Source organism: Gymnodraco acuticeps, unplaced genomic scaffold (genome assembly GCF_902827175.1).
Source record: "Gymnodraco acuticeps unplaced genomic scaffold, fGymAcu1.1, whole genome shotgun sequence".
Lineage (NCBI taxonomy): Eukaryota > Metazoa > Chordata > Actinopteri > Perciformes > Bathydraconidae > Gymnodraco > Gymnodraco acuticeps.
Window position 1 is genome coordinate 357,860 of NW_022990838.1, and position 16,635 is coordinate 374,494.

The following is a 16,635-nucleotide window of genomic DNA, read 5'->3' on the forward strand; positions in this document are numbered from 1 at the left end:
TATTTAGTCGTGGACACTTTTAAACTTCAAGAAAAAAGGTCTAATCAAATTAACAAAAAAACATGTTTAATATAAATTATCTGGATCTGGGTTAGTTACACAGTAAACACTGAATCAGAGTAAAGAGGAATTATGTTCAGCATTTTCATTATACCGTCCCCAGAGAAGCAGATCCACGAGGTCTCTGTCCACGAGGTGAAACTGAAGCTTCTCTGGAAACAAAGAGGTGTTTCAGCACATTGTGCACAGGAACCCTCACTTCCCCAAATCATCACTTCTGCTTTCTCAGCAGTCCTCCATGTGAGGGTAAATATTCACCAGTTGGATTTCTTTCAGGGCACATCATTTAAGTCCATACACTCTTGAGTGGTTCACCGTAAATAATATTCGATGGCAGCAGAGAATGCAGCGAAGCCTCCGCATCCCAGCACCCCCGCCTTCAGACCCGCTAAAAACAGGAACAAAAATACATGTGAGGACATAAGAAACATACTGCCTTTAATGAAAAACATCAATGTAAATGTAGCAGGTCACATACCACGGAACCCAATGGCTCCTCCAGTTACACAGCCGCTGTACACTGCGTTCTTCCAGTCAGAAACGCCTCTGTGCTGCAGATGAAAAGAAGAGAGGAGGAACCGGTTAGCATGGTGCTATATCTGAACTGTCATGAATGGATCAGGGCTGTTTGGTTTATTTTGCACACTTTAAATTGGGAAATCAAAAAAACAAAACAGTTTTGCACTAGAGGGCGCTGTCAGACCATTTTAAGGGAGGTTAAAAAGAAAAGAAACAACCATGAACACACGAAAACATCTCAAACATTTCACATTATTCAATAACAATTTGGTAAAGGCATTTCCTTTACAGCCCGTCCACACAGCGGCGTGCGTTGAAGCTTCCAACGCTTCTGCCCATTCACTTTGAATGGGGTGACGTCACTTTTAGCAGAACTGCATTTTGGGAAGCGACGTGGAGCGTTGCTGGCGTTGCTCGCTTCAAAAGTTGAGCAATGTTCAACTGTTGGCGCCTCGGCAGAAGCGTCAGCCAATGAAATCCCGTTTATGCAAATCTGCCAGTACCAAGCGCTAGCCAATCACCGCGTGTATGCTGGGAGAGACTACGCAGGTCATTTCCTCATATTCCAAAAAATGGAGGGAAAATTCATTATAGCGGTAGGGAATCACCCGGTGCTGTATGATCAGTCTCTGTTCATCTACCGGGATACAAACCGGAGGAGCGAGGCATGGAGGGAGGTGGCAGAGACAGTGGGTGAAACTGGTAGGTTTTCGCCTGTTTGGGGATTTTATATCCAGTTTACTTCGTTTTAACATTGCTATTGCTTTGTATGTCGGGGGCGGGAGATTCATGTGATTGGTTGTTGGTCGCAAAAAATCCCCAAGCTTCAGACACGCCCACCGCCAAGCGTCAACGCACGCTGCTGTGTGGACGCTCCGTTACAGTCAATGTCATCCCACCATCATTGGTCACAGTCACACATAATGCTAACTGCATGCCGCAGGGTTTCCCACACATAGACTATACTTGGGCGGCCGTTAATATACCTCACACAGGGTGACTGGCTGTCCACATGATGTGGCCTGCCGACATGGCCACTGTCATACAGATCATAAATCAAAGCCCTTGATTGGTCTCTGTGTGTCATTCAAGCTCGGGATAACCTCAGCTCAGGTGAGGTAAAGGACTCTGAGTGTTTAGATAGTTAACTTAGTCTAAGTTCTCAGTGGGTCTCAAACGGTGTGGTCACCATTTATGTAAACACATATTTCCATTTGAGAGGGTATTGGTCTAATGGATAGTGAGGTGGGCTGAAGATCGGAAGGCTGTGAGTTCAAATCCCGCCAGGAACACCACCACTAGTGTGCCCTTGAGTAAGGCACTTAGCCCTTAGTTACTCCAGGGAGAATGTCCCTGTAATCGGTCATTATAAGTTGCTTTGGATAAAAGCGTCAGCTAAATGAAATGTAATGTGATTAGTAAAATATGCATGAATAAATAAATAAAAAGTTAACTAGGTGAAAAAAGGTAAGATACACTTTTAAAACTTGTTGAGAGAAAACTAGTCTTTGCTGCTGCCTCAAAGAGGAGCAGGGGGGAGAGGATGGAGAGGAGGGAGAGGAGGGAGAGGAAGGAGAGGAGGGAGACAGGAGAGGCTGATTCAGGAGCACAGACACACTCACAACTATAAATGAACCAAAAATAAATTAATAAACAAGTTTCAGTGTTTTTTTCATATTGGAAATGGTATGTTATTGGTTATGGCCATGATTTTATGATTATTGAAATGTATACAGTTCTGTTTAATATAGGTGTTTCCATAGATCTAGTCTCTTTATTTTCCCCTCAAAATGCACCAGATTGATGCATTTAACTCCAAAATAAAAAATAAAATCTTACCGGGGGGGCATGCCCCTGGACCCCCCCTAGAGGATTTGAGGTCGACCCCCACTAAAAATCACATGGATAGGTTCCTAAATACATTTATAAATACATGTATTTTTTTAAATAGTAACCCATTTCCATATGTTCATGTGTGGGCAGTAGATTTAAACTATAGGGCTATCATTATGGGCCCTGCCTGTACCTGTTCGCTCTGCCATCACGTGAAGGGTCTGTAACAAGCGACCAACAGAAAGGTTAATGTTGTTGCACGTCACCTCAACCCCCACCCCGCTACCACCACCCCCCCAAGTATATTTAAGTGGGAAACACTGCTGCGTTTATGTAGCGCTTTTCTAATCTTTGCAAAGTGCTTTAACATCCCATGCCAGCATTCACCTATTCATACACATTCATAAAGAGGCAGAGGATGATGATAAACACACAAACCCCCCCCAGGTGTGAGACTTACTGATTCTATGACGCACTCTGTGCAGGAGAACATGGCGCCAATAACGGCAAAGTTCTTTGCGTACGACATCCCTCTCTGTCCCATGTCTTTGAGGACTTCTCGTGCTGATGGAGTTCTCAGAGGGTCTTTGGGGTCAAAGCCAACATTGGTATCGATGCCAGCAGTAAAAACACCAAAAGCTCCTCCGAGGACAAAACCTGTGGGAAGGTAAAAAACTAAATCAGTGTCTGCTGCACAATAAATCACAACAATATTTACAGATGCATACTTCTACCAATCCGAGGAATATTACGGATCATGGATGTGTAATGTATATATATAATAGGCCTTACATTGACAATTATTTTCTATTATGTATTCATCTTTCATCTGTAAAATACTAAACTATCACAATTTCCAAAGCTTTTAACTGCTTTATTTGTATTACTAGATTTACACTACAAAACCTTAAAATGTCTTCATGTTGCAGGCCTACATATCAACTGTGTTTTTCTGAGGTTGAGTTTTCCCTCTTTTTATTTCACTACTGTTTATGCTTTTCAGTGTTTTATGTATCTAGACACACTTGGTGATGCATTTTGTATTTGTAATGGATGACTCTGAAAAAGCGTTTTAGGCTCCCTTCTTCTCCTGCACTGTAACTTCATTGAATGCATTAGGTATTGTCATTTTTATGCAAACAAACATTTAAAAATAACTGAAAAGCAGACACATAACAACTTAGTTTTGTGTCTGTAATACAAAATATAACTCAACTAATAAATAGTGATATTATTATTATGTTAAGCAACCCAGTAGTAATAATATCCCCCTTCTCCAGCTACAACATTGAAACGATACATACATAACGACACATCAATAAAACAATAATTCAATATAGCCTACATGACTCTGAAATTGGGAGACACTACATAATAAGCACTTTTACCGTAGGTACTTTAGATAAATGTTGATGCAAATACCTTTATAGATTTTGAATACAGGACTTGTAACTGAGTATTTTTAAACTGTGTCTGTCAGAGTACTACCCACACATACTGACCAGTTATCCTAATGTTAACGTGGTGTCTTTGCTTACCTCCAACACAGGCCAGGACAGCCTTGAAGGCGCAGCTCTCCATTCCCCTCTCGATCATCTTCTGCTCGTCGCTTTTCATAGGCATCGGCAGCCCCCCCATGATGCCGGGGCTCAGCTCCTTCACGGCCCTCTTGTCCCCGATGAGGTGCTCCAGGATCAGGCTGTACTGGATCGGCGGGCTCTCCATGCCCGGAGCAGCCGAAGCTGGACCTTGTAAGTCAGAGGCAGCGGCTCCTGCTTCACCCATGGAGGCAGCCATGTTTTCAATGACAGTGCCGCTGTACGTAAATGTAGTCAAGGGTGAGCGGAGGCAGATTCGTTACAAATGTAATGCGTGACGTCTGAAAACAGAAAGAGTTAGAATACATTTTAAGCATATAGTTTTCACTTAATGACCAAAAATTATACATTTCATTTGTAACGTTCTAGCTGTTTTTCTCATGACAAACGACTAGCACATTCGACACAAAGTCAACATGCCTATGCATGTGTTTAAGACATTGGTCCATAGCCTACGGTTTTATGAGTCTGTAAATATTATAATATAAATGTATATTGTCCCTAAAGTAATGTATATTGTGTCAGAGAGGTGTTGTACTCATGAAATATTCATTAGTATACATATTATAAACATGACTGGCTTTAGCCGAAGATACTGGACTCTCTCAATAGAACACTTTTTATTGGAGTTTTCATGAACAATCCCAAGGAATACTTTTTGGTTTGTAATATTATTAATATAAAGAAATTCTTTAAATAAAGAAAGAAAATGTGATTTAAACCGAAAGACTTAATCAAGAGCAAGACTACACTTCCCAGAAATCTCCGCGAGCACTGCGCCAAACTCGCTTCACGCGCTCCACCTACCGGCTCCTCGAGCGCTGGCCGGTGGTGACACTCTATAATGACTCCCGTGCGCGAGGCGGCGGCGGCAGCAGCATCCTGATCAAACAACAGCAGCAGCTCCTCCGCAACACAGCCCAGGTGAGAGCTAGTTGCTAATGCTCTTTCATTTATGACAGTCTACTGCATTTATTCCTGTTTTTACCATTTTGTTGAGTGAACATGTGTAAACTTTACCGTTAACGCTTCTGACGTGCGACATTACCGAAGATGTCACTGAGTCGCTCGGTGTCTTTGGTCAGTTGAGATAAAAAACAAAATGACTTTGATGACAGCTTGACTGTTAGCAGCACTTACTGTCACAGGACGGCTATGTTCCTTTAATTTAATGACTCAGTCTTTCTGAAGCGGACGTGTCTATCTATGACAACGTCTGCCATAAAATTAGCCAAAGGACAGGTTGTTTGCATGCTAATTAAACGTATCACTGTTTGACATGTTAGGCACATATTTAGAATTACGCGGGCGCCTACAAGACGTCGTTTTACCTCGTCCTGAATTGTTCAGTTTGCTCCATACCAAGTCCTGAGTTCAACAGGATTCTCGCTCGATCAATACACTCAATCTGCCTCAATCAAAAATATCCCTTCTCATAAGCTCAATTCAGTTTCTACCTTTGTTATAACATTCAACAGTTTTAATATTTTCGTTGCTAAGGGATGTCTGGTACTAGTGTAATGTTGTGAACCTGTCAGTCACCAGAACATCCAGAAACTTAACCTAATACGATAGTATGTGGTTATGTTATCTTCTTCTAACCTTAATTCCCATCATTAAAGTATACATGCTGCGTCAAAGCCTTGTCCACACAGCCAGGATTAGTGCTATTTTAAAGGGTCGTCTTTTATTTATTTATTATTTTGTAAGCCAAACAATTATTAATTGTACATATAGGTCCAACAATATATGAACAAACTTATGGCATATCCACCATGTGTGAGTTTTTAATAGTAAAAAGTACCCTCAGATTCGAGTGCCTATAAGATGTGGACCTGAACACACAAAAAATTAACAATTAATATATTGACTTTTAAAATTAAATGACAAACATTTGTAATCAATGAAGATGTTCTTCTTAGAACTTGATGTGGTATACACTGTGCTTCACCAGCTTCTCATAGAGGTTATTATACTTAAATTCCCCAAATAAACACGCAAATTCAATTCCCAATTTAGCTGTACTGCTAAGCTCTTCCTGTCATTGTATGTACAGTTCACATGTGCTGCCAATGGAAAGTTGCATTTGGAAGCAAGCTGTTTTTCTTCACATGATCAGCCATTTGTTCCTCATTACACCAGGACCATGTGAAGGAGTCAAACAAGGCCTTCTTGTCTTTAATGTAGTTATTTTTGAAAGGTGGTTGTTTTGTGTTTAATAGGTCCTTAAATGCTTAATTAAAGCAAACTTTCCTGACTAAGCTCCTGTGTTAAATTCTCACCTAACACTTATTGTTGAAACCCACATTACTAAGGTGTTTCAGACACATCTGAATAAATGAACAAATGAACATATAATGATGTATTTAGGCCATGGACTTTTATGTATTGTGTGCAGCTTAATCGGACATTTCTATAATGACCTAAGGGAAAGTAAAACGTCCTAATTGCAGGGCTTACGTTTTAGTCTTGTGTTTATAGAAGAGAGCAGCCTTGCAGTGGAATTGGCATGAGGCCTAGGGACAAACCAAATGGGCAACAAATGACAGATTTCACTTTCTTCTGTTCCCTTTGATTACGCCATTCGAATGGAGAGTTAAAAATGAGCAGTGCACCAGTCATTTATGGGGCAGTGAATGTTGTTTGTAGAAAATGATACTCTTTGTTTTTCTCACGGTTAACCATCCAAGAAAGGGAAAGGTTTGAAATCTGCCAGATCCAAAACAGACCAGGGGTGACTGGTCTTGTAATTAGGCCAGACACTGAGGAAAGTGAATAAAAGCTTCACATTTGCTATCCGTCAGTTTGAATTTGTTGATTTCATGACTTGATGTTTGTCATCGGCAGAACCTTCTCTTTTGTAATCATACTTGCTCTGTCCTTGTAGAGCTGAAGCAGTGGATCTCCTTGTTATTTATCTATAGCTGTTCTCATTCCCAGTTCAGGCTTCTGTCATTGGCTTGCTATTTATAGCCAAGGTTATGTGGGGAGCATCCATGTCCAGTGGTACAGCGGTGGTATTGCTTGTTTTGTTGGGGGGAAAACAACCTGGTGATCTCCTTGATTGCTCAATGGGAAGAATGAAATATAGAAATGTGTGACTCTCTAGAGGAAATGCAAGATCACTTCTCATTGCTCTCCCACACACTCGGGATGATCTTCTACCCGTGCTGCTGTCCTGGATTCACTTGTGATGCCTTGAGACTGTGAGTAGAACATTTGCAGCAGTACTGGTGTCTTTCATCCACTTGCTGTAACTGTAATATGAAATGAGTCAGGGTGGGGGTGGGGTAACAACGTTTAGAGTGACCTTGTCCAGCTGTGGTAAGATGTGTGAAAGGCAGATTGCAGTGATGGAGTCCTCTACACTGTCATTCAGATGCTCAAATGCTTAAGTCACTGCACAATTACTCTGTACTGAAAGATACACCATAATGAGGACATCAAGTATGATCAAAATACCCTTTTAATACAAGACATTTGAACTTGACACAGTTGGGAAATCACAGGCAGATATAATGAAATAAATGGTAGCTGAATTCCATCTTTCATCTCAGGTTCCTGGTATGCATGCTTGCTCACTGTAACCTTCAATGAACCCATGAATGGAATAGAGCTTAGTGTTAATCGTAGAAAACACCTGTTCCTTCCCTACTATGACAATCTAAATGTATGAAAAGCCTGCTGGATGTAAACTCAATGATCTGGTTCTCACGCTCACAGGATGGAGTGCACACATTGTTACAAATCCCCAACAATAACAGTGCTTACGACTTGTGACTTTATGTGGACAAACTACCCTTGAGTTTATTTATTTAAAGAGTATGACCCCCTTGATTTCTGCTCAGCAATACCAGATTATTACTAGTGGAGTTGAACGAACATAAAGTATGTGTCCAGTTGTTGGTTTTTTAAATGTTGTGAGTGAGAAGGTCATACACGTCCAACATATTCTGCAAATAGCATCATTTGTACTTACTGTGATATCTCATCTTTAGTATTGACTAGCGGCAGCTTTTCTGTTGCACAAATGTGGTTTGAGTTAGAGATATCTTTATCTCTAAACAAGCTCATGACTAGATAGTGAACTGTCATGCTGTCAGAGCAGAGCAGTTTGTGGAGCCTGGGCAGCTTATCGAGTGCAGTGTCCTGGTTCATAAAGGGATCCACTATGTGACCATTTTGCAAGTTGTCTTCTCGAAAATGAACTTTTTATTTTTTGAAAGGAGTGGGAATAACGGAGTGACATCTCAACAGCTAAGGCAATGGATGCATACACAGTAGCTTAAATGTTAGTTTTGTGCTCTGAGGTTAGCACTCTCTTTTTGTCTCCATGTTACCCTTTAATTGATATGTTATATCTCTATATGTTGACCCTCTTGTTTGTAACAGAATTAGCTCTCATCCTCTTCATTATGAGGATCTTATACTAATATGGTAAAACCACATTTCTCTTTTACACTCTTAATCATTCAGGGACATGCAGTGAATAAAGTACAGTGTATGATCCTAGAAGAGAGCTGTTATCTGTCCTCGAGAGGCGAGGTGTAGTCGGCAGCTGGAGTGGCACATCCTTTACTGCAGGAGGCTTTCATTGAGGAGATGGACCGATGGGAGCAGGGATGAGCACTGCATTCAGTCGGTTGAATAAATAAAAGCAGCCCTATGTGACAGAAAGTGAGGCTGCTCAGTACTCTGTTCATGCAGCTATTGTGCATAATTCAACTCAACACTTTTGCATCGCAAAGGCACAGATGGCTCCCAGCCTCTGCAGCCTTGCCAGGATCCTTCCCTCAGCTTTCTTCTAAATGCCATCTAAGGCCAGTGGAGAAAGAAAACTGTATATGGTGAAGTAAGGTAACGGCCAATCATCTTTTTCCTCTGGCTACATTTGTTTAGTTCAATAACGTCCAGGAAACAGGCTGCATACTTGACAAGCATCACAGGCCAACTCACGGGCTCCAAGGAATGCCTTTTGTAAATGGCTCATCTGGAGCACGTTGGAGGTAAAGCAGAGGATAGATGTGGCCTTTTGATGTGGATGCTTCCCCTCTGGCCAAAGAGCAAGACAGTGTCCTTCAGAGCATTGATGAGCAACTCAAAGAGAGATAGATCATTTGTAAATAACCTTTCAGCTAAACAAGAAGAGCAAGTTTACAGTTGTGACGTTTACACATGCGTGGGGAGTGTCTAACATGTTGGCCTGAAAGAGGTCTGACTATTGTTATCTCTTTATTGTGCCATCCTACAGTACAGGTTACATGGAACACACCCACCGCTCACATCAAATAGCTCTCATGCCACAAGCCTATTGAGCCTATTGTTGCTACACTCAAAGCAGAGAGCAGGGAATGCTCCTTTTATGTTGGACAGCAAAACTATTCATTTGCACCACTACTAGGATGTTCCATTGTGGAAAATCACTGAGCTCTCTCTGACAAGGTACGTTTCTTTTTATTGCCCTGCAGTTCTCATGGATGCTATGCTAATGTTGCTATGGAAATACGCCCACTCGCTGTATATGTAGCCAGCAAGGCAGACAGGAAAGCAGATGAAGTTTCTGCAATGTGGCTTTGACTGTTTATCAGACAAGAACTGTGACACTAGCAGAGCAGGAAGTGTGGCCCTCGAGGGAGCCAGGCTCTGAGAAAGATGAAGCAGAGGACATATTGAAGAAGAATATCTAGAATCAGCTCCCATTACTGTAAGCCTGCTGAACACAGGATAGAAGGTTTTTAGGGACAATGGGCACATTTCAAATCTTCAGTAATTCATTGTTTGACTCCAAACTTACAGCATATGGCTGCTTATTTCCAAATGTTCTGAAGAATTGTATTTTGTTTATATCCATTTAGTCGATGAATTCCACACAATTCAGCAATACCAATAACAGCACACGTTTATAAATGAGACTAAACACCACAATTAAACGCATCCCCATTGAATGTCTTAAATATATAGGATATTTAAAATCTATTCTCAGACATTTTATCAACAATATTAATAGTTTAGCAGATGAACTCTAATGAAAGTATCCGTTGCTACCCTAGATGACTTATCATTCTTATAATCTTATAATGGCTTTTTATGATGGCCCAATGTATTGTACTTATCGTTGCTATAGTAAACTACTTTGTACAGACATTGCAAACTGTATTGGCTAGGCCTTATCGGTCATCTCTTATTATGAAACAGGGAAATATAACATACAAACCAGACTAACTGGTGTAGAAGTTAGTGATCATTCAGGGCATCAAGTTTAACGGTTCATTTTAGTACATGATGTGAAGAAATGGCTTAATTCATGATTTCAGAACATAATCAAAAAGTGAAATAATATCTCAGAAGTCCTAAACGCGGAATATAACTTCCAACCCTTTCTCTTGGAGGACAACTGTCAAAAAGATTGAGCCAGCATCTCCCAATTCTTCCTGTGTGTTGAAAGTTTGAGAACTCTTGTAGCCTAAACATTCAGACCCAACAACCTACGTATGTGGAGATCAAAGGAAATCCTGTGTCAGCACTTTCCTCACTTGCTCTGCTTCCTTCTCATCTCTTTCTGAATTGAACGATGCTGATTCACGCAGCAGCTTTCCTCTTCAGGCTATTTCATATTCAAATGCTGAGAAGTGTGTTTTCTGTCTTTTGGTTAGTTCTGTATCTTAGTGAGGGCTTAAGGGGCTTTCATCTGTCTAGCAATGGGGCACATTTCATCAAAGTCTCCAGACAAAGGCAGCTTGTACAATAACCATTAGCCTTAAGCTCCTTAGCTTACATACCACTTGTGAACTATTGCTTCCTTGCTTTATGTTCTCTATTCCCAGGAGTGCCATTTATCCCGTTTAGCATTTTATAATATGTATACAGCTGTAGGCATTTACGCTTTGCTCTTGCACAAATAGCTACTGACAGCGGAAGAAGTCACACATTTGCTGCATTGCTATGGTGCTAAACTAAACTGTAACTTCCCCAATATTGCTTTTGGGAATGAGGTTCTTCTCCTGTTGCGTACTAGTTTCAGATCCCTGCAGACTAAAGGGGAAACCCAGAGGGAGAGCAGAGACCGGCGCACAGCATGGCACACGGACTAATCCCACAATCTTCCTGTTTCACTTTGGCTCAGATAATGGCTTTGCACACGTCTCGTCTGGACCCAGGTGCTTTACAGATGCCTCAAAGTTGCCTACGTGGTCAGGCACAGCTAACACATTAATGGCAACAGTAATCTGTTCTTGCTAGATCTAATGCAGATGTTGGTCAGATGTGCAACTGCTGTGTAATATCAATAGCAGCAGTAGCAACATATCTATATCACACCAACAGAAGCAACAGAAAGATAATAGCTGTCCTGCTCCTAGTTGTTATACGTTGATAAGCAATATGTTCAGACATTATGGTTGGGATCCAGTTGGGTTATAGTTCATCCCAGAATATTACTGAAGGCACAAATAACAACAGGTTCAACTTTCCCCCTCAGATACAGTAATACCATGACAAGTACAATCAAATAGTTTGGCTTGTCTCATAGCCAGTTAATCTACTGTTTAATCTTGTATATTTTAAAATGGGAAATAACAGGCTACGTTACCATGTATAGTTGAAAAGTTAATCCTCTTAGTGATGTCCTTTTCAGATGAACTGAAAGCACTGACAGTGAGAACTTTATTTGATGCGGTCGAGTGGAGTTTTACAATATCAAAAGTGACCACTGTAAAGGGACAACCACTCTATTGAATCTTTCCAATTTTTTGAAGCATGGTTTTATTGTGTGTGTGTGTGTGTGTGTGTGTGTGGTGTGTGTGTGTGTGTGTGTGTGTGTGTGTGTGTGTGTGTGTGTGTGTGTGTGTGTGTGTGTGTGTGTGTGTGTGTGTGTGTGTGGGTGTGTGTGTGTGTGTGTGTGTGTGGTGTGTGTGTGTGTGTGTGTGTGTTGTGTGTGTGTGTGTGTGTGTGTGTGTGTGTGTGTGTGTGTGGTGTGTGTGTGTGTGTGTGTGTGTGTGTGTGTGTGTGTGTGCTGTGTGGTGTGTGTGTGTGTGTGTGTGTGTGTGTGTGTGTGTGTGTGTGTGTGTGGGTGTGTGTGTGTGTGTGTGTGTGTGTGTGTGTGTGTGTGGGTGTGCTGTGTGTGTGTGTGTGTGTGTGTGTGTGTGTGTGTGTGTGTGGTGTGTGTGTGTGTGTGTGTGTGTGTGTGTGTGTGGTTGATATCATACAAAAGATGGCTGGGGTTCAAGCAATGGTGATGGAAATAGGGGGAAAGGAAGTAGAAAGGGAGCACTTGCCCCCCCCCCTGATTTGCTTCCCGGCTGGTTGCAGAATTGTCTCCAGTTAAAATGAATGTGAATTCTGTGGCGTTTTGGACGCTGCAATGAGAGTAGTATGTACTTTCAGTGATCGTGGACAAAGTCATATTTCAAGCAACACACTCAACATCATTGCACATTTAACATTTATATTGACATCCTTTGCGACAGTGTTGTGTCTGCGCGGAGAGTCTGACTCAGTGCTGTTCCTGTGTACGGAGGGAGGACACAAGAAGCAAATGAGAAGCAGGCAGTGCGTAGGAGCTTCGGTGTGTCTGCTGCCTCCTCATCTAGTGAGCATCCAGCCACATTGATCTATGTTCCATCATTATTTATGAATGTTTGGCCTGCTACCTACTCCAGTATCCTGTTTCCCTATTCACACTGTGTGGAAGTGTTCACTTATTATATATATGCAAAGGGTCTTGGCAGTATTGAAGCTTATTCCAGTTGTACATTCCTAGAAATGTCCTCAAACGTACGTTGATTTAATGGCTGAGATGATAAATGGTGGAGATGAGTGTACTGTACATTTCTGGTCTCTAGTGGCTTTTCCTCTGAGTTTATGTTCTATATTAGGAAACTTGGACAGTGTTCTCATACTGAGAACACCCATTTCAAAGTCACATACTTTTTGCTGCACTGGTGACGCCGTGACGGATAAAAGTTGTTTGGGTCAGCCTATTCTTTACTTTTCCTCCAGCATCAAAGACAGGGTGGGGAACAAAGTCATCTTGTATGCTTTCTATTGAAATGTCTCGACAGCTGTTACATGGCCTGCTGGCATTTTGGCATTTTGACCAAAAAGACGTTGTTCAGCACTGCATCCATCCATACAGGGTAGACTAGAATAGTTAACAAAATCATGTTTCACTGCTATACCTATACAGATGGCTTTCATTTCCCATATTAGAAAAAAGCCCTGAATCAAAACAGTAGTTGAAAGGTTTAATAGAACTATGTTTGAGGTTGAATTAAACATTATTTCAATAGAGCAACAAGTATGTTTCTGTCTTCATCTTGTGATCCATAGTGCCACACAGGAACATTTAGCCACATTGAACAATGACAGGAACAGAACAATGTTTTGACAGCATTCAAGTAGTGGTAACATTACAGAATCGGCATTGTTAAAAGCATATATCACAATCCAAATCTGTATCAGCAACAGGATGTGATTCTGAACTGTTTCTCAACCCTTTTGCAGCGTCCTTTTAGAAAGAGCTGTTTTTGCGGTGGTGTAGGGGTGTGGGTAGGGGTGTGGTCAGTCCAAGTTCCTCAGTTTACCACTTGCCACAATCTGAAGCCTGTTTCATCGCGTACCAGAGAGCAGCTTTCTAACCCACATGCTCTGCAGCCTTGGCATGCCGTACGTTGTGTGGGATCCCAATTAGACCAGTATGGTAGAGCAAGAAATGCCGACCCCTCCACAAATGATCCACCCTCAGATTTAGAAGTGTTTTCCAGACAAAGAGTGTCTTTGTCAGAGTTGATAGCTGGTGTTTATGCCCAGCCTACAGACCACTTTGGAATTGAAGAGCTCATATCAATGTGACAAATCAATCTTTATTTTTCAAACTCCAGAAAGTCAGACATGTTTTTTTACTGAAGCAGCACATGTACTTGCTTTACACGGCTGTATTTTTTCAATCTAAGAACACAGTTTCATCCCACCCACAAACCGCAAACACACATGGTCCCAGGTTAAATCACATTTCAATCCACTGTTTGGAGAACAAAGTGCAGACACCTGCTTTTCTAACAAAAACGCTTCAGGGTTTACCCTTATTCAAGGCTCAGTGTTCTCAAAGCCATATGTTGGAACTCTTCCTCCTCCTCCTCCTCCTCCTCCTCCTCCTCCTCCTCCTCCTCCTCCTCCTCCTCCTGGTCCATTCTCCCTTTCGTACTGTGTTCTTCAGGAGTAAGACAAAAGTCTGGAAAAAGTGTGAGAGGAGAATAACATGCCATGGCTGAGACTCTGTCCCTCTCTTCCTCTTCCCATGAGAAAGAGTGAAAGAGTTGACGGCGCATACAGCACAGCGGTTGGCAGCTTGCAGTACTCCCTCATCCTGAGTCGTTGCTTCTGAACCTTAGTTTTCTCCTTCAGAATCTCTGCATAGAGCTCAGCAGAGGACGAATATTGTGGTGTGTTGTTGTGCTTCGGGGCATGCATGCAGAGGGCCGGCTCGGACAGAGTCTACAGAACACGTGAGTGAACTGCACCACTATTACAATAGCCTTTTCTCTGACACCAATCTGTCATCACACTCCTTCTCAATGCTATGCTAGGAGCTTAACTAAGCTCAAATATTGATGTTTGTTTATCTTCAGACATTGTTTTTACTGCGTTGAAGAGAGAAGGGAGTTTGTTTTGGATAGAAAATGAATTTAATGAATGGAAAAGTTTGAAATAGGTAAAGCTGAAGTAATTTCTTATGACGTAAGTATGAAGTGTGTGACTCAGAACATCTACTGGTGCTGTATTTTTGCCAGGTTTCTCACATTTCTGTCAACCACTGACAATAAAAAGAATAGGAAATGTGGCTAGGGCTAAACCTTGCACCTGTGAAGTATGTTAGGCAGGAGAACTATTCCTCCAAGGTTTTACAACCATGGCTTTTAGCTTGATGTTGTATGACTGTACATTATAACAAGGCTAAGGTTGACCTCTTTAAAGCTGCCCAATGAGCCATGCAGGGAAGAACACATGAGAGGATGTGATGATGACGACGCACAGTGACATTCAACCCTCTTATATCCTTGTTTCGTTATTATTATTTTAAAGTACAGTCAGATGTAGATGCTTAATAGTTGAATCACTCACAGTGTTGCTTATGGTGGTCAGGAAGTTGGAATATCATTTTTCACACATTTGACTGTATAAAGAATAGCTTCAAACTTTGTTTTGTTGTGCTTTATTGTGTGTTGCATTGCTTGCAGTTAAGCGTTTACAGTCACACCTGAATTCAATTAGGCCTTATTAAGTACCACCACAGACACTTCTTTGCATGGCTGCAGTTTCCCCTCTGATCATTGATTCTATTTTAAAGATACCTCGCTAAACGGCGCTGAGAGGATGTTCCTTTTCACACACACTATCTAGTGATGGGAGCTCGCTTTCCCCCCGAATACACACTGCATGAATGATTGAAGAGTCGTTTGCATGGCCTGTCCTGCACTGTAGCAGGCATACCAGCATGTAATGCCAGAGAACGCTCAGGACCGGACTGCTTAGATTTCCCTGTGTTTTCTAAACCAATTGTGGTTGTGGCAACTGTGAAGAAGCTAAGTCATGTATACATACAAGAGGGTATTTCCTCTGATACTGTAACACAGAGTCAGTACTTTGGATTTCTTTCTTGTGTTAAATACTAGTAATATTAGTGAAATACTAATAGCACAGCGTAGGAACACTTTGTAGCAAGTAAAATGATTATTGATTTTCTTTGTGTGATAAAAGCATACCTTTATTTACTTAATCAGGTTTGTATTTGATCACAAGAGAGAGAGATTGTTTCACCCAGCCAGGCCCGAAATGATAACAGTTGCTCTTGACCTCAGTGTTCTCTCTATCGCCTTTCAGCAGTCCAGTCAAACATCAACTGTCAGAAATAAGTGGAGAAAGTCCTTCACCACTCGGTTTCTTGTTCAGCCTTTACATTCATCTTCCTGGTTTTGGAAGCAATATAATTAGGGCACATGACAACCCATTACTTATGACTGTGGTGACCACAAGTTATATTTGGTTTTCTAATTTAAAGCGAAATCCACATTTATCTTCTTGCCAGCCTTGTTCAAAACCACAATATCATCAACATCCATGTTTGTTTTGTCAGACCATGCAAGCTGTAGGCTAGTCCTATTCGTTAGCCGGCCCCTTTCCTACCCTGTGCTCAGTGTTCAGTTGCTATGTGTTATTATTAGTTGCTATGTGTCGCTATTTTGTTTGTATCTATGTGTAGATATGTTTTTCACTTTATGGGATCTAAATTGAATTCAGAAAAGGATGGTGTGGCCGCTAAACCTGCAGAACTCAACCTGTGTGATTCTCAGATCAACCTCAAAGGGTGAGATGCCACGCTCTGCCAATAGTTTCTCAGTGCTACTGAGCTATTCAAACACATTTCAATTAAGTTATATGTATGGCTGCGTGGCATGAGAAAATAAATATAAGTTCTGATAAACATGTATTCAGTTCTTCTTTGATAATACTGCTTAAATACAACAAAAGGCTTGCTGAATTAAAACATTGAATTGAACATAAAAGGTACCATTACATTTGTAAAGGGCAGTTGACTACTGATACTGTGTTTCAACTAACTAATGAAATC

At 41.3% G+C, this 16,635-nt stretch overlaps 2 protein-coding genes across 7 annotated transcripts in view; one reads left to right on the forward strand and one right to left on the reverse strand.

The window, feature by feature from the left end:
• Window positions 1-44: 44 nt before the first annotated feature.
• Window positions 45-4,242, reverse strand: timm22 (translocase of inner mitochondrial membrane 22 homolog (yeast)). Of its 2 annotated transcripts, XR_004570684.1 has the most exons (5): window positions 3,951-4,242; window positions 2,873-3,069; window positions 539-611; window positions 319-448; window positions 45-212 (listed from the first exon to the last, which is right to left on the reverse strand). XR_004570684.1 is itself a non-coding variant. In XM_034232990.1 (4 exons), the coding sequence occupies exons 1-4, from the start codon at window positions 4,207-4,209 to the stop codon at window positions 372-374; spliced, it is 606 nt and encodes a 201-aa protein (XP_034088881.1). In that variant the 5' UTR covers window positions 4,210-4,242; the 3' UTR covers window positions 45-371. The 2 variants fall into 2 exon arrangements, 1 of the variants encoding a protein (XP_034088881.1); XM_034232990.1 differs by having other exon boundaries at window positions 45-448.
• A 571-nt stretch (window positions 4,243-4,813) lies between these two features.
• Window positions 4,814-16,635, forward strand: part of specc1 (sperm antigen with calponin homology and coiled-coil domains 1) — a 111,294-nt gene continuing 99,472 nt past the window's right edge. For 3 of the 5 annotated variants that reach the window (XR_004570683.1, XM_034232977.1, XM_034232987.1), the window contains exon 1: window positions 4,814-4,934. The gene's annotated coding sequence lies outside the window, so the exon portion shown is untranslated. Of the gene's footprint in view, window positions 4,935-9,316; window positions 9,453-14,489; window positions 14,513-16,635 lie in introns of those variants that run through there. The other 2 variants (XM_034232980.1, XM_034232985.1) reach the window with 2 other exon arrangements.